At 33.5% G+C, this 21,629-nt stretch overlaps 1 protein-coding gene and 2 long non-coding RNA genes across 4 annotated transcripts; 2 read left to right on the forward strand and 1 right to left on the reverse strand.

The window, feature by feature from the left end:
• Window positions 1–2,960: 2,960 nt before the first annotated feature.
• On the reverse strand, window positions 2,961–4,573 carry LOC146921260 (uncharacterized). Its single transcript, XR_015012062.1, has 3 exons — window positions 4,316–4,573; window positions 3,549–4,124; window positions 2,961–3,199 (listed from the first exon to the last, which is right to left on the reverse strand). It is a non-coding gene; the product is annotated as an uncharacterized LOC146921260 (long non-coding RNA).
• A 6,800-nt stretch (window positions 4,574–11,373) lies between these two features.
• Window positions 11,374–15,665, forward strand: LOC146921261 (ARM repeat superfamily protein). 2 transcript variants are annotated; one of them, XM_085714683.1, is made up of 5 exons: window positions 11,374–12,356; window positions 12,825–12,933; window positions 13,262–13,833; window positions 14,409–14,923; window positions 15,296–15,665. In XM_085714683.1, exons 1-5 carry the CDS (start codon window positions 11,526–11,528, stop codon window positions 15,306–15,308), a joined length of 2,040 nt encoding a protein of 679 aa, XP_085570809.1. In that variant the 5' UTR covers window positions 11,374–11,525; the 3' UTR covers window positions 15,309–15,665. The 2 variants fall into 2 exon arrangements, with proteins under 2 accessions (XP_085570809.1, XP_085570810.1); XM_085714684.1 differs by having other exon boundaries at window positions 13,268–13,833.
• A 2,257-nt stretch (window positions 15,666–17,922) lies between these two features.
• On the forward strand, window positions 17,923–18,446 carry LOC146921262 (uncharacterized). The gene is made up of 2 exons (XR_015010766.1): window positions 17,923–17,964; window positions 18,058–18,446. It is a non-coding gene; the product is annotated as an uncharacterized LOC146921262 (long non-coding RNA).
• Window positions 18,447–21,629: the final 3,183 nt, after the last annotated feature.

Below are 21,629 nucleotides of genomic sequence, written 5' to 3' on the forward strand. Positions count from 1 at the left end.
GTTCGTGAACTTTAAACGAGCCGAACTCGAGCTAAAAAAAAGTTCGTTTCGAACTCGAGCCGAGTTTCGAGCCGAACCAATTCTTATCGAGTCGAGTCGAGCTCAGACAGGTTCGACTCGACTCGACTCATTTCCAGCCCTAGTTGGAATGAATGATTGACTAGATCCTTAACAAAAAGAAATCATTTACTACATCATTTACTTATTCTCAGCTGGTCTTTGGATGAAGATCAATTACATTAATTTCTCTGGATAATCAAAGGGTTAATACAAATTTTTTGAAAAGATCAGTTACATTGATTTCTAAATATCATCAACATTAAAATATTTTCTCAAAAAAGACTGAATTTGTAAAACTCTATACCTGATGTGCTCAAACTTTCAAAAAAAAAAGTCATCATGTCAAAAGTGTCATAAGAACAACATTATTTAAGTAATCTACAAAAAGAAATTTTATTTTGAAATTACAAGTCAAGGTATGTAAAACACTAAAAGTAATAAATACACAATTAGATAAGTTTTGACGATGTTTATTCCTTGACTTGGTTAGATAATGTTTTTGTTTGGTTATAGCTTAGTTACTATTGCAAGGCACCCTTTTTAGTCTAGATCTTCAATATATATCGTGTCATGTCATTGCATGGTTTTGGTGATCTTTTGTTTTCAAAAACTCGTATTCAATGCTTTGATTCGATTCATACTCTGGTATGCATAAACTAATCGAATCATTTTTCTACATGTTAGCTCCTGTTTTGCTGATTATATTGAAATCTTACAAAAGAGAAAAATGAATCGAATCATTTTGATTCAATTCATTGTTTGTAAAGAGTCAATTGATTTGATTCATTTTTATCCCATTTTTTCTTTGGAACTATGATTTGAATCAAATTTATGATGATTCGAATCAAATCTTCATCTAGAAATCAATGAATCGAATCGCAGTTCATGGGTATCGAATCAATCTTCATAGCAACTCAAATTTCAGTTTTTACACTATTGATTCGAATCAAGGTTGTAATGAATCGATTCAAATGCGTATTTTCATTTTTATTTTAAGTCAAACTTGTTCCTATCTCTCATAGCTATATATACTTACCTCGACTCATTCTCCCACTATTGAATCAATTTTGCAAAAACTCTCTCTCTCTCTCTCTCTCTCTCTCTCTCTCTCTCTCTCCCTCCCTCCCTCCCTCCCTCCCTCTCCCTCTCCCTCCCTCTCTCTCTCAATTCTCGGTTTGATATCAAACTAGATCTCCCCGATTCAATCATGATTGGGGGAACCTTTATAAATCCGATGTTTACTTCTTTCTTCTCTTTATTTCTTGCAATCAACAATTTGATGTGGTAATTGATTAGGTTAATCAATACATGCTTGGTGGTTGAGTAAAACTTTGAAAACCTAATTTATGTTTCAATCACTCCACGGTAATGATATCATCTTTTCAATTGATTCATCATATATCAAATAGTTTTTTTACTTGTGATAACTTTTCTTTTATAAGGTTAGATTTTGTTTGAGATTGTACTTGATTTTGTAACTTGATTGTGTATTAAGTTTGGTTGATAAATATCAATTCATTTGTGAATTCATTGTTCAAATTTGTATTGTATTATTAGCATTGCTTAGTTAGTGTTATTGAAACACAATTGCGTAGTTTTCAATAGTCAAATTTGATCGTGCTAAAATCGTTTTCAAAACACGCTTCCAAATTTTTTTTGGAAAGGAATCTATTCACCCCCTCTAAATTCAATTTGTATACATCATATCGGTCTACACAAAAGTTACCACTTTTGGTTGCTAAACGATACTCTTATTAGCATTGTCCAAAAAAATCAATTTGCTCAAAGGTTTAAGAAACTTAGTGGCATTCAGACTAAAACTTTTTTTTTTTTTTTTAGCAAATGCAAACTAAAACCTTAATTCAAGAACATTTTGGATAAGGTGATTTGAGTCTATTTTAGTTTAAACAATAATCACTAATTTGAATCTCTTCTTAGAAATGCATTGTTATTAAAATTTGTGAGAAAAAATTTGTCGTATTTTGTCATTTTATCTAATTTAAGAAATGGGTCTTTTTTTTTTTTGTTCAGTAGCAAAGTGGCTAGATCACACACTTATTACAGTGTAGAGAAGTGGGGAATCCGGGGTTCGAACCCTGACCCCTGCAAATATTATCTCTGGTAGCTACCAACTGAACTGAGCTACACTTACGAGACAAGAAATTTGTCTTTAAAATGCAACAACAATAAAAAATAATTCATTTCTTTTTGGTGGACAAAAATACTTCATTCTTATCCTCAAATAGACGGAAATAGTGTAGTATTATATACTTTTAAAATTGGACTTGTGTTGTTTTCCAAATTCCATTGAAACTTGATTTTCGAGCAATGGATATTGGACAGTGAAGAAATGTTTGTGACATTAAATTACCAAGAAGGGTAATTGGTCTATATATGTGTTACGAATGATATGATAACTACAACAAGGCCAAAAACTGTCTAGTCTTTTTCACGAAAATGGAAAAACAATGGTTCACATGCATTCATCACCGTGTATACTATGTCATTTTCTTGTTCCATGAATTTTGGGTATATGAATATGATATGTATACATCTTTTGTGTAAAATTATGAGAGTTATCAATTTCATGCTTTAAATCATTATTGCATCATGACTTAAATCACGGATATGCAGATAAGATAACATCTTTGATTAGTCTATTTTTTCCTCTAGAAGTTGCTAGCATGGTAGTTACAATATACTGCTATTTTCCCTTTTTATTTGACTGTTTCTTTTTCTTCTTGTTCCTCTCTTTCACGTTTCAATTTCACAACCCTTTGCTTAATTTTTGGGTAATTGGATTAGTCACGTGAACTCTTTAGTAGTTAGTAAACTGCTAGCAAATTTTGCGAAAAAAAAGAGGTTAAATTCTTGTCAAACTTATTCACTAAATTCAGTGATGAATTTTTTTGTAAAGAGTTTTGAATAAATACAGTGGCGGAGCCAGACAAAAAAGTTTGGGGTGGCCGTCATTTTGCCATCAAAATAAACTAAAATATATAAAGTTAGTTCATTACATACCTAAAGATGCACTTTATGCTTTCTGAGTGACTTGAAATCATCAATATACAGTTCAACAACCTTCCTTTTGAAAATAGAAACGATTATGTTGCACTTTATACCATATTGATTTTAGTCCCTGAATTATAAACCACATAAAAACCAGAGTTTTAAATAGGGGCACACGACCGCGATCTGAGCTGCGAAATAATAGTTTTTTAATGTTGCTGAAAGTGCAATGCAACCGCCATTGTGGCAGCATCAGCACATTTTTGCGTAATTCTCCGCAATTGCAACTGTTACCGCAATCGCTATTTAAAACTCTGATAAGGACTAATTTGAACATAAAAAAATAATGTTACAAGGACCAGAAGAAATAAAAAGGACCAAAGGTGAAATTCTCTACAATCCATTCAAAGACTAAAATCAAAATAAAATTACATGGAGACAAAAGAAAAACCTATGCGGCATGGAAAAGAAAGTAATACCTTGGAACTTTGGTGGAGATTTCCTGAACAAATCCAGGTGGCCCAACAAAATCAAGAAGATAAAGATCATCAATTTCATTCAATGGAAGGTCTTCAGCTCTGAAAAGGGTAAACAAAACAACAATTTTAATAATTAAACAGAGTAGTGAAATTTACACTAAATCAAATGCAAAAACATAACATAGTTAAATCAAATGCAAAACTCATGAAGCAAACTATACACTAAATCACTTTCCAACCACCATTTTAACATAAAGACATAAACTTTCATAAAAAAAAATTATGACCCATTTCACATAACATTTCATACAGCAAACAAGACATGTAATCAGAAAGAGTAACAGAACAATCCTAAGAGTACAAAATAGGAACAGCAAGAATCAATCCTTTTGAACAGAACAGAACAATCAACTGATAATTATAACTAGAAGTTTTTATTCCAAAACAACAATCCAAGAATCAATCCTAATTATATGAACATATAAAGGGGGAAAAACACAAAAAGAAACCCGTTTTTATTCACTGGTCTTAGTTGTTGAAACAAGGTCATCTCTCCGGCAACCCATGATTCAAAATCTGCATATACGATATACAAATGAAATCAAGATTTGAATAATTCATCCAAAAAGACATCTAATAGTCCCCTACCATAAAAGATCAGTAATAATTCATCGTATAATCTTAAGAACAGATAGGTTCAAAATCTGGTTGTCAGACCAAAACAAAGAGAAACAGTTTATTGAAGAAATTCAGAAGAAGAAAAAAACCTTGCACAATCATAGATCTGTGACACGTCTTGGAGGAGAAAGAAGAACAAAAATTATGGATCCCGATTTGTTTTGTTGGTTGGTTGGGAGAAGAAGAGAAAGGCGTTCCCCTTCTGGCTTCTGATGAGAGAGAAATTGGATGCCCAAATGTGAAATTGAAATGGAAAATATTAAATTTAATGAAGGGTATAATAGTCATTTCACACAAACAATGGGGTGGCGGTGGCTCCCCCTTGCCACCCCCCAGTTCCGCCACTGAATAAATAGATATTTTAGTCATTCAAATTGTAATTGTCGGTAATTTAGTCACTCAAATATTTGAAATAAATAATAATTTATTACCTTAAATTGAAAAGTATCGGTCGGTCTAAAATCTTTTTGTTCAAAAAATAAGACGCATTACAAGAACTTTTCACGAGGTCAAATTGATTAGAGTCTAGTTAATCTTTCAAAATAATTCATTGGTAAGTCAATAAACAACATACATAAATAGACTTTTGTTGCATCAAAACAATTATAAATTTTCAAAATTATGGTGCAAGATTTGAGAAAACGACAAAATTCGTTTGATATTTATAAATTTTGATAAATTAAATTGCTGCATCACAAATTTGACGGGTTCTAAATTGACCGATATTTACAATTTTAAGGATTAAAATGCCTAGATTCGATCACTATTATAAGCAAAAATTTATTTTCTAATAAGAGCATTGTTATTTATCTACAGAATTTTTATCAAGAATTTATCAAGAAAATGTCTCAACCAATTAAATTTGTTATTTGACGGAAATCAATGGATATAATAGTGTGTAATTAAAGAAAAGTGTTAGTAGCAAATACACTGTCTTGAAATTTTTTTGATAAATTTTGTCACTGTATCTATCATTTTCCATTTAATAAATGATGTGTTTGTTCTATATAATAGACCACATACTTACTGAATGAACAAAAATGAATTTTTGTTTATAATAGTGATCGGATGGTGTACTTATTTGACGGATTTTTGTTTTAGACATAGAAAAATGTTTTCTCCAATTGTGGAGCAGCAGCTAAGTTGAATCAGCAGCTAAGTTGAATGCAACCAACCAAATTCATTTTTGTCCTTACACTTAAAATGGAAATTACAAAATTGCCTATGGTGTTGTATTTGTGTCAAAAAATTTGTGTTTGTTTATCATTTCTGAAGAAAATAACATCTTCCCCCATAACTAGGGATGTCAATGGGTACCCATGGACAAGGATAATATGATATTCGTGCCCGCCCCGTTGGATAAATATGATACCCATGTCCGACCCGTACCCTCATGGGTACCCATTATGTGGGTACCCGTGGGTATTGAAGTATCCATGGGTATTCGTGGGTACCCATGAATTTATTTAAATTTTTTTTTTTTTTTGGAACAAAGAATAACCTTTTTTAATTAACAAAAAACTTCAACTACTTTTAAACATCCATACATAATCCATTCAAAATTTCATAAGTCATACATAATCCATAGAAAATTCATAATTCTTACATAATTCATTCAAATTCATGAAGTAAAATAAAAACATAAAAAACATCCAAATAAACATCTAAATTTCGCATGCATTCCAAGCTTCAATAACTTCATTCAACTTAATAATATAAATTAAAAAAATTAAAAATTAAAAATAGGTTACTAATAAGATATATAAGGATATTTTGGTAATTAACTTAATTTATTATTGGGTATGGGTACCCGTGGGTATGGATACCATCAAATCCGTGTCCGTATCCATATAATAATGGGTAGTCAAATACCCGTTAATTATACCCATGGATACCCGTTTAGCTACCCGCCCCGTGCCCGTGATGGATTTATCCGCGGGTACCCATGGGCATGGGTATTTTTGCCACCCCTACCCATAACCAATCTAGATTTTTTTTTAGGAGACCAATCTAGATGTTTTGCTTTTAAAATGGGTATAATGCATTAAATATCCACATCCAAGGGTCACGTGACTACATAACAAGTTGAATCCCTTGGGCTTGTGATATTTCAACCATACTATAATGATATGATAATAACATATGATAGATGATTCCATCCTTCCCTCTTTCACATGCTCCACATTTAAACCTTAATTTTGCAATAGACCACATATTTATTTTCTGTTTCAATACTCTTGATGGCAAAAAATTATTAAATTTGGCTGGATGAGCTTTGAATTGTTATTCCACGGTTTGTTTTAGATATTCAAGAATAAAAATCAATAATAGGAGAATGAGAAATATAACTCCTTGCACAAAAAGTGCATTGGAAAATTTGTTATTTTGTGTCTGATTAGTTGAATGAGTTTGTGGCGAAATAGGTCAATTAAGTAATTATTGCCATTTAGGTTAATTACATAGCTGATTTAAATCTTTTCAAATGAAACATTCCTGATGAAGATGTTATGGAACCTAACTACTAAGAGCATCCACAATGGAGACCCTCAATTTTGAGGTCTTAAATGGATCCCACATGGACACATCACTTTTTAATAATTTTTTAATAATAGTACTTAATAGGTACTCAACCACTCCAATGGAGATCCTCTAACAAAGGGTCTAACAGGGTCTCACAAATATTATTTAATAGCCATGGAAATTATTATTTTAATAAAAAGTTATGTGGGCCCATTTAAGAATGGAGGTCTTAAGTTAGACCTTGGATCTTTTAAGACCTCCAATTTTTTTTTCCACAATGGGAGTACCTATTAGGTACCAGGTCTTAAATGGTGAAGACCTCACCATTGTAGATGCTCTAAGGCTAATGATATTTGGTGAAGAGATTTCAATAATAAATATGGCAAGAATAATGATTTGCGTTTTTTTTTATTCCGTCTCAGCCTTTTTATTATCCTATGTGGAAAGTCATTGTTGGGAGTTGGGCAGAGCCTTATGATTCTCCTATGTGGAAAGTCGTTGATGGGAGTTAGGCGGAGTTTCAATGAAATGTATTGTGGTGAATTGGGGATGGTCTTCATACTATTTTTGGTTTGATAAATAAGTGTCTAACAACATCCCTCTCGTCACAATTGCTACTCAATCTTTTCTGTATATTACTCTTAGTGTTAAGGATGTGGTTAATTTATCCAGGATCTCGGATAGTAATTTCCTGTTTAAAAATCTGCCCAACAACATTGCAAATAAAGTACTATCATTCTCTGCTTCTGTTGGAATTGATGGACATGACACCATTTGGCGCGAAGGCACAAATACGTATCAATTTTCGGTTCAAATTGCTTAATTGTAACTTGTTCCTTTGTAACCAAGCTAGGTAGAAAGGGGTCAGAAAATGATATGAAAGTTGAGGAAACCGCACTATATTCAAATTTTCATGTGGAACTTGTTCTTATTCTTACTAAATACCACATGAGTAGGTGGGGATTTGGCAAATCAGCTACCTGCTCGAGTTGTGGGAATGAAGATGAGATTGTTCTACATGTGCTCGTACTTCTACCACTCAAGTATGGGTTAGACTTATGCCTCCATATTTGAAAACTAATATTTTTTACTAATTGTAGAAATCAAGTTTTGAACAACCTCGACAAAAGATGGAATATAGCTTCCAAGTGTAGGTGGCAAACAACTTTCATGACTACATGTTGGTATTTGCAGATTTGGTGAAACAAATCAAATTTTCGAGGAAGGAAAGACCGCAAATTTCGACATATATGGCATCCAAAAATTTTATTAGGGATATTGAAGAAAATTCTTAAAGTCTTTTGCAGAATGATCCTATATAGAAGGAAACGACATTTATTGGTTGGAAGAGAATGACTGATGATTTGGTGAAGCTTAATTGTGACGGAGCGTACCAAGATCACATGAAGATTACATGTTGTGGTGGTCTTTTGGGTCATTTTGATGGCAGGTGGCCTAAGAAATTTTGTCGCAGAATTGGAGCTTGTGACGCTCCACATGTTGAGATGTGAGACCTTTATTTGGGACATGACATGGCTTCGAGAAAAGGTCTTTCATCCTAATTGTTGAAAGTGACTTGAAGGCTCTCATTGACATGGTTATTAACAATTGCAAGATTAGTGAGACCATTCCATTCCTGGTTCAAGATATTCAAGAGTTTCTGCAGCAGGATTAGCATACTTTAGGTTATCCATATTTGCAGGGCCGTCCCTGGGGAGGTGCAAACAGCTCTATAGAGCTGGGCCTCCCCAATTTTGGGGCCCAAAATATTATTTTTTTAATATATAATGCACTGAAAATATAATACAAAGACATAGCATCATAGCTATAAGTGCAGTGAATGCGCGCCCCAGTGGTAAATCTTTGTAGTATTATGCAGGGTGTCTTTGGTTCAACACCCAGGTTAGGCAGTCTTTTCATTTTTTTTCCAGCATGATATGATCTCTTTTGTGCCTAATTTTTTTCTTGTTTATTTAGAGCACTCGTAATTTTTTGCATATACTTGTCGTATAAAATTGCAAAGTTCTAACCACAAACATTATAATTATTCTCTAAAAAATAAAAAAAAAACATTATAGTTTTTTTTCTGTTTTAAAAAATGGGGCTTAATTTTACTAAGAGAGTCGGGCCTCCGATTTCACAGGAACGGCCCTGCATATTTGACTCGAAGGGAACAGATGTTTTAACTGGCTAGCAAATGTTAGTATCTCCTTTGATTCTTGTAATCATCTTGTTTTTAGAGACACTCATATCCTAGTAAGCTTTGGAGTCTCTTGTTTGATAATGGGGTTTATCTGCCGTTTAGTTTTTCGTTTTTCTCTTTTTAGCCTTTGTCTCTCTTTTGTAACAAAAATAAAATTAAAATCTCTACAAGTAAGAAGAAACCATATCATTAGAAAAATGCTTACCAAAATGTTTAGACAAATCGATTTAGCCTACCTGCTTGATCTAGTGTTGTTTAATTTTGCTAAGTCTCTTTTTGTTTTGAGATTGTATTTTTTAGGTCCTATTTGTTTTGGTTGATAATGTTGTTTCCCGCTTATCAAATAACATATTTTATTTATATTTTACCTTTATTATCTTTACATTTTAGTCTTCCCTATGATATTAATAATGTTGATTCTTAGAATCACAAATCTAGGATGCATTCAAGCACATGAAGAAACATGTGCCCTTTGCAATGGTCTGCATTACATGTGGTTTGAGCATGTGCTGCTATTCTAAACCTACTGATCATTGTTAATATATGTTATGTTATATATAAACTAATTCATAAGGTATATGGTCAATCCATAATGTTTGGGAACTAGCTATAGAATTTAGGATTAAACACGTAAATTCATATGGCTCCCTTCTACATGTTTTACTTTGTATACGTACGTGGCATTTGATGCATGTGACTGTCAGACTATGATGCAGAAATTGAAGTGGACACACAGATTTGTATAACCCGGTGAACACACCATAGTGGATCTTTATTTTATAGAAAAAATAGTATATTTATCTAAACTTTTATATGGGAAAAATAGTACCTCAATCCCAACCCAGGTAGCATTTTGATGATAATGTGGTTAGTGATATTTGGTAACATTGACCAACCACAATGTTACAAGTGTAAAAAAAATAAAATATCCTTGTGAAAGAGAAAGAAGAAAGTCACTTGCAATATTATGGTTGACCAATATCACCAATATCACTAACCACAATGTCACCTAAATGTTATCCCATCCCATTAATGAAAATTGACATAGCATTGAATTTATGTTTCACTCTATTCACTAAAACTTTATGGGTCTTGTTAACCAGTGCCCCGGGGCACTGGTCAAGGAAACTAAAAAAGGAAATTTTAAAATAAAAATAACACTTTTTATGCTTTTGAGGAGTTGACAGCACAAATTCCAATATAATACTTTTTACATTTGATTCCTTAACCAGTGCTCCGGGGCACCGGTTAACATTCCCCAAACTTTATATGATGTACCAAATTTGTGTGTTCCACATGATTTAATGATGGATTGTATTTAAGTTTAACCAACAAATATGGAGTATCAGAAAACATGTACTCCCTCCGTTTCAAAATGAGTGTTGCTTTAGCCAGTTGCACACAGATTAAGGAATGGAATAAAGTAGTCAAATGTCATTGCAATTTTACCAAATTATCCTAATCAACTATTGGTTTGTTTTGCATTAAAGAAAAAATAATACTTTGGAAGTAGTGTAACATAGTATTAATTGAAGGGTACAATTGAAAAGAAATATTTATTATTGCATTGAAAACCGAAAGTGACATTCATTTTGAAACAATTTTTTTTGGCTAAAGCGACACTCATTTTAAAACGGAGGGAGTATTAAAACCCACGTGAAATTTGTACAAAGATAAACCATGGGTTTTTGTCACTCATTACGATCAACTCTAATAATTAGTTTTTATAGTTCATAATTGATAATTTGTTAGTGAAAATAGTTTCTGTTATAATAGTTCTTTAATATCTACAATAATTCTTTTTTTTTTTTATAAGGATTAATATGACAATAAATAAATATATTGAGTGATTGATACGATATATTAATAGGAGATGTTAACGTGATGGATTATTTTGATTAACAAAATGCACAATCATAAACTAATTTAGAATTTCAATTTATTGAGAGACTAAAATGATTATTTATTTCTTTAAAAATTAATGGGGTAATAGTCATTTTGGTCATTGAATGTGCAAGGAGTAGTCACAATAGTCTCTCAATGCATCAAAATTCCAAAATAGTCATTCATTGTGTACTTTGTTGTCAAAATTGTTCATGACGCTAAAGTAATCATTCAATACTCACAATAACTCTTTTCATATAGATAACGAAATGACAATTAGTACATAGATCTGACATAAAATAGGTATATTAAATGACTAATATGACAATATTAATGAAGTATTTTAATTTCAAAGATTAGTTAGACTAATGAAGCATATAATCAAATAATTTTAAAATTTCGATAAATTGAATCATTACTGTGGCTATTTATTACAAGTTCTTGATTATTCATGAAACAATTAATTTATGACTTCTTGGAGCGTGTATCATAAACATTGGTATTGGTATAAAAAGCGCAGAGTGATAAGGAAACTCTCTTACAAGAGCCAAACAACTCCTTATACTCTTCCAAACTCTGCCGCCAAAAAAATCACAAAACGCACCGTTTCACACACTCTCAAACACTCCTTCACCACCGTTCTTCTTCTTCTTCTCGAATGCCAAGACACTGAACCTCGCGAAAAGACAACAATGTCCTCACGTCGCCACTCTCTCAGCGGCCCACCGCAACTCACCGCCACCACTCCTCCCAACCTCCGGCAACGCGTCATCTCTTGCCTCAACAAACTCTCCGACCGCGACACACTCGCCGGCGCCACCGTCGAACTCGAATCCATCGCTAAAACCCTAAACCACGACTCTTTCTCCTCGTTCCTCTCATGCATTCACAACACCGATTCCTCCACGAAATCACCAGTTCGTAAACAATGCGTTAACCTCTTAACTCTTCTCTCGAAGTTTCACGGTGACGCTCTTTCGCCATTTCTGTCGAAAATGATCGCTACTGTTCTTCGTCGCATTCATGATCCGGATACTGTTGTTAGATCTGCTTGTGTTGAAGCTGTGGCGGAAATGTCGTTAAGGATTACTGGACCGGCGTTTGCGGTTGCGTTTTTGAGGCCGTTTATGGAGGCGTTAACGGTGGAGCAGGATGTAAACGCGCAGATCGGAGGTGCGTTGTGTCTTGCGGCGGCGGTTGAGGCGGCGCCGGAGGTGGATGTGGAGTTGCTGCGGCGGAATACGCTTCCGAGGTTGGGGAAGGTTTTGAAGACGGAGTCGTGTAAGGCGAAGGCGCCGGTGTTGGTGCTGATCGGAAGTGTGGTTACCGTCGGTGGCGCGGCCAGTAGAGGAACGATGAATTGGTTGGTTCCGTATCTTGTTGAGTTGCTTGGAAGTGAGGATTGGACTGTGAGGAAAGCCGCGGCGGAGGCTTTGGGGAAGGTAGCGTCCGTAGAGAGAGAATTTGCGACGCAGCATAAGGTTCTGTGTTTGGAGTCGTTGCAAAATCGAAGGTTTGATAAGGTAATTTCTCATTATTTATTACTTTTTCTTAAATATGATTTTAGTCTATGTTAGATAATTCGTTATTATTATTATTTTTTGTTTAATTATGATTTTCGCCAATGCTATTATAGTGTTTTCGGTTTTAGTCCCGGTAAATTTTGTTTGGATTCAGTTCTTACAAATTCAAAAGTTGTTATTTTAGTCTCTGATGTCAACTTATTGAGTAAGGTGGCGTGGTTTTGTGAATTTACTAACCATGTCACTTTGCTCAATAAGCTGACGTTAGAGACTAAAAACAATCGTTTTTTAATTTGTTCGAATGTAAACTAAACAAAATTTTTGAGGGATTAAAACAAAAAAGGAGTAAAATTGTTATTTTTTATTCTTTGTTTGAAGAATATACCCTTTTGAAAATGGTGATAATGAAAAGGAGAAAAAGGAAATGAAAATTAATAGTGTTGTTGAATGTTGATGTGAATATTGCAGGTGAAAGTTGTTAGAGAGACTATGAATCGTGTATTGGATATGTGGAAGGAAGTAAAGGATGTGTCTGAAAATGTTCCTTCTCCTATTAAGTCTGCATGTGCTTCAGTTGGTGAGATTTTAATTTAATTTCCTAATAGTGATCTTTGTAGTTCATGAATATAAGTATTGTTGCATTAAGATTATGTGCAAATATTTGGAATCACGTTCAAGTTGTTGAAATCTTTTGGAATGGGTCTTTTGTAAAATGTTCTGTACAAAATTTATCTTTCACTTTGTTAAAACACCAAATTGATGAAGATATTTCCATTTTGGAATTTGAAAAGATACCTTTTGACTGGTTTTTTTCTGTATTTTTAACCATTGAAGAAATGAATGAGGCTTTAATAGCTGCTGGTGTAGTAATCTCATTGTTCTTTATGTTTGCCTTTTTTTCATAGGTACAGATGACGGTAATGGTCGATGTGGGACCAGAAGTTCATCTGTTGGCTCTAAATTTTCCCAACCAAAGAAAATGGTCCCTTCAAACAGGTCCCCTCCATCTACTGGTTCAATTTTATCCTCTGGCAAAAGAGAGAGTCCTCTAAACAATAATGACAAGAATTCAAGAATGGGGATGTTACATCAGCAGGATCATAAGAAATTATCTGATGAAAAACTTGAATCTCCTGTATCGAAGTCCTCTCTTTCAAACATGACTAAGGTAGATGATATTAAAAGGTGGGACTTTGAAGCTTCTAAGCCAGCCCCAAATCAGAATGCGACAAATTTGAGGGCTGATGTAAAGCGAGTTTTCGGTAACAAGATGTCTGATGAGAAAATCCGGAAGTTTGGTGGTTCAAAAGCTCGTGTAGTTCCATGTTATGATGATGACGATCTCGAGTCAGATGTTACTGTCAACAATGTAAATGAAATTTGTGAGAGCCCACAAGATGTTGAGGATTTGTCTTTGATTCGGGACCAACTTGTTCAAATTGAAAACCAACAATCAAATCTATTAGACCTGCTCCAGGTATATTGCATCATGATATACTTTTTACTCCGTTGAATCGAATTTGTTTAGGCTGGTTCTTTTCCATTGTGTAATTTTACCTATTTATATTGCGCTTTTTAATTCTTTGTTTATCTAGATATCTAACAAAGTTTGACATGGTTTCCTATTTGTATTTTTTACTTTCTGGTTTGGGAAGGGATGATTTTTCCTTCTTGGATTATCATAATATGACAAGCTGCATGTATTAACCAAAAATTTGATGTAGTAGATCATTACTTTATTTGGCTAAAATTATAATTAGTATTCCTATCTATATTTTGGAGATATGATTATGTGCGAAATGGTAATGAAATGAATGCTGCATTTCTGCAATATCAGAATTTAGAACTACCTTTTTCCTTGTATATAAGCAATTTTTACCTGTAGTAAACTGTGATACACAGTTAATTGTTTTTCTTTTTCAAAAACTTATCTGATATTATATTGGATATGATGAAAAGCTTATCTGATATATGTTCCTACTAAATTTTATTTTAAACAAATCATGTAATTAAATATTTCTGACTTGTGTCCTTGTCTTTATTTGATTTTAGAGATTTATTGGAACATCCCAAAATGGGATGAATTTGCTGGAGACACGCGTATATGGTCTAGAGATGGCCTTGGATGAAATATCTTATGATTTGGCAGTATCAAGTGGTCGGATTACCAATGCTGATTCCATAGAAGACATGTGTTGCAAGCTACCTGGTACTGACTTTTTGAGTTCTAAATTCTGGAAGAAGACAGACAGTCGGTATACAACATCAAGGCTCTCTTTTGGAAGCTCAACATCAACTAATCCTGTGCATAGTGCAACTGATAGAAATGGAAGCAAAGAAATATTTACTACAAATAGCAAAAGATTTCAGCATCGTAGGGATGAGGGTGGAAGTTTTATGAACCCACTGACAGAAATTCAAAGTAATTTGAAGGGGAGTTCAGGGCACCATTCGTATAAAATCACTAAAAACTTCGCTCAAGATGCTGGGAGTGCACAAAGTAACAGTTCCAGCAGATTTGATGGCATTTCATCAACTATTGAAGTACTGAGGAACCAGAATATCAGGTAACTACATTAGTGACTTCAGTATTTATCTTGAGACACTAATACTGTCGATAAATTACATTTTGAGCTCCTTTTATTTCAATTATGTAATTGAATTATTTGAGGACTGGACTTTTGACTTTGGTGTAACTCATTAAGTGCAATTTAACAACGGGTTTTGTAAAGCTACAGTTTGTATTGCTGTTTGATATCCTAATCACTACATATGAGCTACATTGTTGACATTAATAAGACAGTTGCTAATGAGTTAGACCCTGGTTCTTTGCACAGTAATGTGCATCCTTTCTGCATCCTCTCACCTTGCCAAAAGATTTAATTCCTGTTAATATTTTTAAGAGATTACTTACGATTTTGTTCCTTGTGTTTCACCAGATCATCCGCGTAGAGAAGACATCGTGTCAATGGCTATTTTATTGCAGCAAGCACCACAAACTCACGTCACATCACTAATTTGCTGAAATCAATCTTCTTGTACAAGCTGCAGTGCACGAGAGTTTATAACGACTACTAGTAAATTATTGCTTAGAAAAAAGGTCCTTTTTTTTCTCCCCTAAATTAGTTATAGCGAGACAAAATCAGGAATGTGTGAATTTGGATGTAAAATGGGAGCAGGAGTTTTCTTGATGTTTAGCATAAATGTAGAAATGTGATGCAGACCTAGGAGTTCTCTAATATGTATCGTAATTATATTATTATATTAGGTCTTTTGGCCCTTTGGCATTGGCAGTAGATAGAAAAGAAAGTGATTATGCTGTGCTCAGAAGAATTCCACATCTAAGATATATGGTCTAAAACAACCCTTTTAAATAAACATGATAACAACTGGAGCAATAACATGTGTGATCCACGGGTGAAGTATGTGTTGGTTGTTTGGAGGAATACAGAAATACAGAAGCTCAGGCTAGCGTGAGAAACCATTACATGTCCCTCACCGTGAGTGATCGTGTTTAAGCCGTCAAACGTGCCTCAAAACCAACATGCGGTCCAGATTGCTTACCAGGAACCTGTTGCTGCAGTACCGTAATGGGTGAATTGGAAATTGTACTTTTGCATGTGATTTCACCCATAACTAAAATTTGAGAATTGCACAACTTATCCTAATGGATAGAATATTGAATAATACCCCCGGTCTTAATTATTTAAACTAAATGTGATATACAGTAGAAACTCTATAAATTAATAATGTCAGGACCGGAGAAATTTATTAATTTAGAGAGTTATTAATTTATCGATAAATTAATAATTATTAATTTAAAGAGTTTTTAAGTAATTATATTGTACATACCAAACAAAAAGGCAAATTAGTCTATGCCTCTTAGAATTACGTTGCAGCGAACCTTGGGACTCAACGTAAATTAGTAACTACTGTGTTCATATGCATTGGAAATCAATAATGACTTTTGAAATTTAAAGAAAAACAGACAACTATTGAATCATATTTTAATAGAGTGTAATATATTTTTTTAAGTTTCTATGAATTATTAATTTATGATTTTCTTGGGACCAAAAATTATGAAGGGATCTCCCAAAAAATTATTATCTTATTATTTTATCGAGTTTTTCAATTTTTTACATTGGCCCAAGTCGGGACCGGACAAATTTATTATTTTAGAGAGTTTATTAATTTACCGAGTATTAATTTAAAGAGTTTCTACTGTACCTCATTTCTTTATAAGAAAAATGAGAAATATTTATTAGATTTAATCTGATCCAATATAAATTATTCTTTGTGAAAAATTACTTTTGAAAGTTTTATGAGCAACATATTTATTTTTTTTAGTCTTTGTGTGCTCAACTCACTTGGTAGAGACATTGCATATTATACGAAGGGTCGTGGTTCGAACCCGATACACCACATTATTAACCTTTAAAATATGAATTTATAACCACTTGACAAAAAAAGTGATTTTTTTTTTATAAAAAGAAATTAATTTTTATATGGTTACACATTTATTGGGATTAAGATAAGTAATTTTTTATAATAAAAAATTTTAGAAACTAATTATTCAATAGGTGTAATGATGAGGATGAGCCGTTCAAGATGGGATTGATGGATATGTGGTAATAAAAATTTGCTTTAGATTAATTGAAGGTAGCTGAAGAAGTAATCGAAGGTCATAGAAACGCTTCTGTGCAAGTAAGTTTCAAGGGTTTTGTCCTCTCTTTTTCTCCTTCTCAAACAAGCAGAAGCTTTGGAAATCATGGCAAGAGGAGCTGAAGCATATGGAAAGGCCACCGTGTCCGCCAACAATACCTCATCTTCTTCTTTTGTGCTAGACAGCTTTGTAACGGTCAACATGAAAGATCATGTATGAATGTCGTGACTCGTGAGGCTCAATAGTTTACAAAACATAGACTATGTTCTTCAAATTTATTTCAAACACTCTGTATTTGTTGCATGCATAGGTTAGACTTTGGTAGAACTGTTAGACGTTACTGTGTCGTTATTTGAGAGATTTAGTTTGAGGCATGCTCATGTTAGACCTTGGTAAAACTGTAAGGTGATTGTTGTTTGACTAATGGTGTGAATATCAGATTATCGACAGTTTGATTGGTAAGACAATTATATTACAGGTATAAAGGGTGTTTAGTGACATAGTTAATAATCGAGTTTTCGGCTGCGTACTTTTGTGATGAATTGTACATGTATAGGTTTGTTCTAGATGCGATGTACAATTAAATTCATTAATATGATTTTGTCAGGAGTTTGGTGAGGTAGACCCTAGATTTGTGAAGAAATTTAAGGATGAGCTTCCTGAGTTTTGGGATTTAACCGATCCACGTGGTAACGTTCATTGGATCAGGTTCAATCAATCTGTCAATCGGCATTTGATCATTGGTGGTTGGGGCAAAATGAGGAAATTTTACTCCTTGAAAGGTGATCATGGTGTTTTATTTAACTACTTGGGTGGGAACCAATTCAAGATCAATGTCTTCATGAGACCATTGGAACCATTCAGCTTCCAATCATATCATAGCAAGATTAAAAGGCTTGTATCAATGTTACACTGACCAAGTACACTGCTAAGAAATCACAACTAGTTAAGTTCTATCTTTTACATGTTGTTTTTGGAATTCCATAGGCAATTGATTGAATTATATGATAGATGTATGAAATTTATTGTGTTGTGCAGACATTCAAGAAAGAGTTTGCAGACTACATGAGTGCTTACGAGCATCCCACGGTGCGCATGTTTGATCCGTTCAAATACGTGATACGAAGCAAGGTGTTGATAAGGGAAGGAAAGAATCAATGTGTGAAGTTTGGTGAAGGTTGGAAATACAAAGCTGATGATGTACTGCAATTTGAGTGCAAAGATGCATATTGTTCCAGAGCCATCTATGTCACAAAAATGGGTTGTAACCGTAAGCATGGTTGATGTTGTAGTTGATGAGTGCATGGAAGAAGACTAATATGTTTTGTTTTGTTGGATATTGTTTTCTTGTTATTATTGTTTGACATGTCCAAAGCACATTTTATAAATTCGGTGGTTTTTGGTGTGCAATTTTTCTTCTTTGGTGGTACGAATTTTCCTTCTGTTTGCATTTTTGGTGGATTACATATCCCTTTTATATTTATTGTTTTTGCTGGTTGAATTTATTACATTTTCGTCATTATATTTGTCCTAACTATGATCTCAGTTTTACAGTTATCATCTTTTCAGTTTTATTTGTTAACAACCGCTATCATGTCTTCAATTTTGTTAACTGCTATAGTATGTGTCCTAACATGTGTCATCTTACCAGTCTTTGTACGTTACAACAATTTCCTTATCTACCACGTGACAAATTCTAACTTAGTGTATATCTGATACTCTACCTATATATAACCATCAAAATATTTGATCACAATCCTACTAATCATTTCTCATCACAATCCTATTTTCTCGAAGAATAAAAAACAATAGATGCACTTGATCGTTACCTTACTCAGAATAACATGGGAGGGTTCTTGATTGCTCACATATTGAATGAGGTAACAATTGGTTCAACCTTCTACTTCATATTACCATGACAATCTTTCAAACTATAATCATAATATTATGTCTATTACTTTTTATGATTAACATCAGAAGACTAACATAATTCCAGTAATCATACATATATAACTTCTCAACCAAATTTATATGGCATTTTTTCATGCAGTTTATAATTTTACACTTTTTTATATCAGATTCCTTCATATCCTTGTGAAAAAAAAATTAATCACCATACATTCTCGTAATTTCCTTCTGACTTATCTTTTTATATAGTAGATTCTTACTCTTTGTAGTTATAATTGTTTTTATACATTGACTGACATTTGTAGCCTTTTGGAGCTTCCACGATATTTTGTATATGATTTCTATGAAGAATTGGGAGACACGTTTATATTGATGGATGCTTACAAGCACATAATTGAAGTTAAGTTTAACAAACATGCCAGACATCCATTGATGATCGAAAATTGGCTCTGTGTAAGGGATGTATTTGGAATATCTGGTGACAGGTTAATGCTTTTTACATATCATGGAAATAACATTTTCTTTGTCAATGTCTACTATGAGGAATCTATGGGGTTGAGCAGATTGCCATCTGAACATACATTCCGTAGGGCCGTGGATGAACCAATAAGGCATTTTGAAGTCACTTTGACTAATTTGGCTGCAACTGGGGATCATTTAGTAATCTATTTTTGGTTCATTAAGTTCTTTTCCTATCTAAAAGACTAATATATTATATTTTCTACACAAAAACTAAGTCCAGATTCTGGTCATTACATCCAAAGCAAAACGGTATACGGAAGTAGTCCTCTGTGGACCTCAAGGCACTACTGAGGTTCCATGTGATGTTTATAGGAATATCACGGATCATAAGAATAAGACTGGAAAAAAATTGTTCAAATAAATAGTTTTGTGGACAATGATACTCTGAGGATGAGTTTTGCAAACAAGACAACATCAAATGTGATCAAAGTTTGGAAAATATAATTCCACAACTCTATATATATTTTCCATAAGTTGTAATGTTGTCTTTATTCAGTGTGAATAATATACATAAATTGTTGTATGTAATAGTTAAAATCAAAATTTGGCGTATCTATCTTGTACCTAGTATTTGGTTATGCCGTATTGACATTTGCCTCCTCACATGAATTTGTGATAAATTGTTGTATGTTGATCTTTAATTTGTGATAGAATGTTGTATTCATTAAAGTTATGTTAAAAGTATGTATTGTGTCAATTTCAACTAGTGACATAACGTTGCTAATGTTTTTTGAACGTAATCATTATTATGACATGTTTATTAGTATAGGATGTTACAATTTGTTTACTAGTTTTGAGTGTCATCACAAATGAAAATTGCATGAAAATGACTTACTAAACCAATATTATTGTCAAAACGTGTTTTGTTTTGTTCGTATTAACATAACTTGGAAGGGCGTGTTTTGTCTGAATTATATTACTAAAAAAAAGATTTCCGCGACAATTGCAATCTAAAACATTTTCCAACTAGATAAATCTATGGTATTTAACACAGATGGATTGAAGTAAATAAACGACAACAATTATGCAATTAAATACAACCACGTATAGTTCAGTCTCAAAACACACAAAGTTACACAACAAGCAATGTCGTTAAGATACACATACATGGAAACACATTTATAATGTTTTGCTCTGGACAATGTTTACGTACAGCTTATCAATAGGCTCGTCAAGGTTAAACTTCAGTACGTCATCGACCCTTAGGTTGTATTGCCTAAGAAAATCGAACCACCCTCCGACCAAATACCTCCTCCTATGGCGGCGTACGTCTGCAGAAAGAATTAAGCATTGATAAACTTGTCCGCTATCCATGTGGATGAGCGGAATTGAATCGATGAGCCTGTTTAGGGAGAACCTCACTGTGTTTTGAGGAAAACGCTGCATTAAAGGGATACAATATCATTTTCAATATGATAACAAAGTTATATCATACTTGCACTTGAACCACACTACAACTATGCACAACAAAAATTACAACTCGAAACACATACCAAGCCTGACGAATTCTTCTTCCTTACCATAGTTGTTGTTACACGAGTTTCCCAATCTAAGTCTTGGTAGCAATCTGGATGATGATTATGATGCAGCCAATCATCATCACTCTCGTTACCATCTTGAATTTTACCACCATTACCACTGTTGTCATCACCATCATCAATTCCGTTAAGATCGTTTCTTGAATCATCACCACCCTCATTTTCATCTTCACTTGTTTCATCACCACTCTCGTTTTCATCTTCACTGGTTTTTTCAAAAGAAGCATTGTTAGTGTCACTACTACGTACCATAACTTGTTTATTGGTAGACTTTCCCAATTCTCCAGCCACGGGACCTACAATCTCCAACTTGAATCTATTATCCTTAATCAAATATTCAAGTTGAACTTTGGTTGGCACATGAAGTCCAAGCTGAAGTGCCACTGTTTTTCCATATTTTATGTAGGCTTGAAGAGCACTAGTTGTGATGTCAACAAGTATATTGACTCCATTAGGTAGATCAATCGACCCATGAGGCTGAGCTTTAAGTGCTTTTAACCAATTGTGCACAAAGGAAAAATTCAAATCAATAAAATAAAAAACATCAAATATAATTAGTTTCGTCACACCTCTCCAATCAAATATGAGAACAAATAGTAAGATCATAATATCACAAGGCCATTTGTTTATATCCAATTTGGA

This window comes from Medicago sativa, chromosome 5 (assembly GCF_051527215.1).
Source record: "Medicago sativa cultivar Bolivia chromosome 5, Bolivia_mono, whole genome shotgun sequence".
NCBI lineage: Eukaryota > Viridiplantae > Streptophyta > Magnoliopsida > Fabales > Fabaceae > Medicago > Medicago sativa.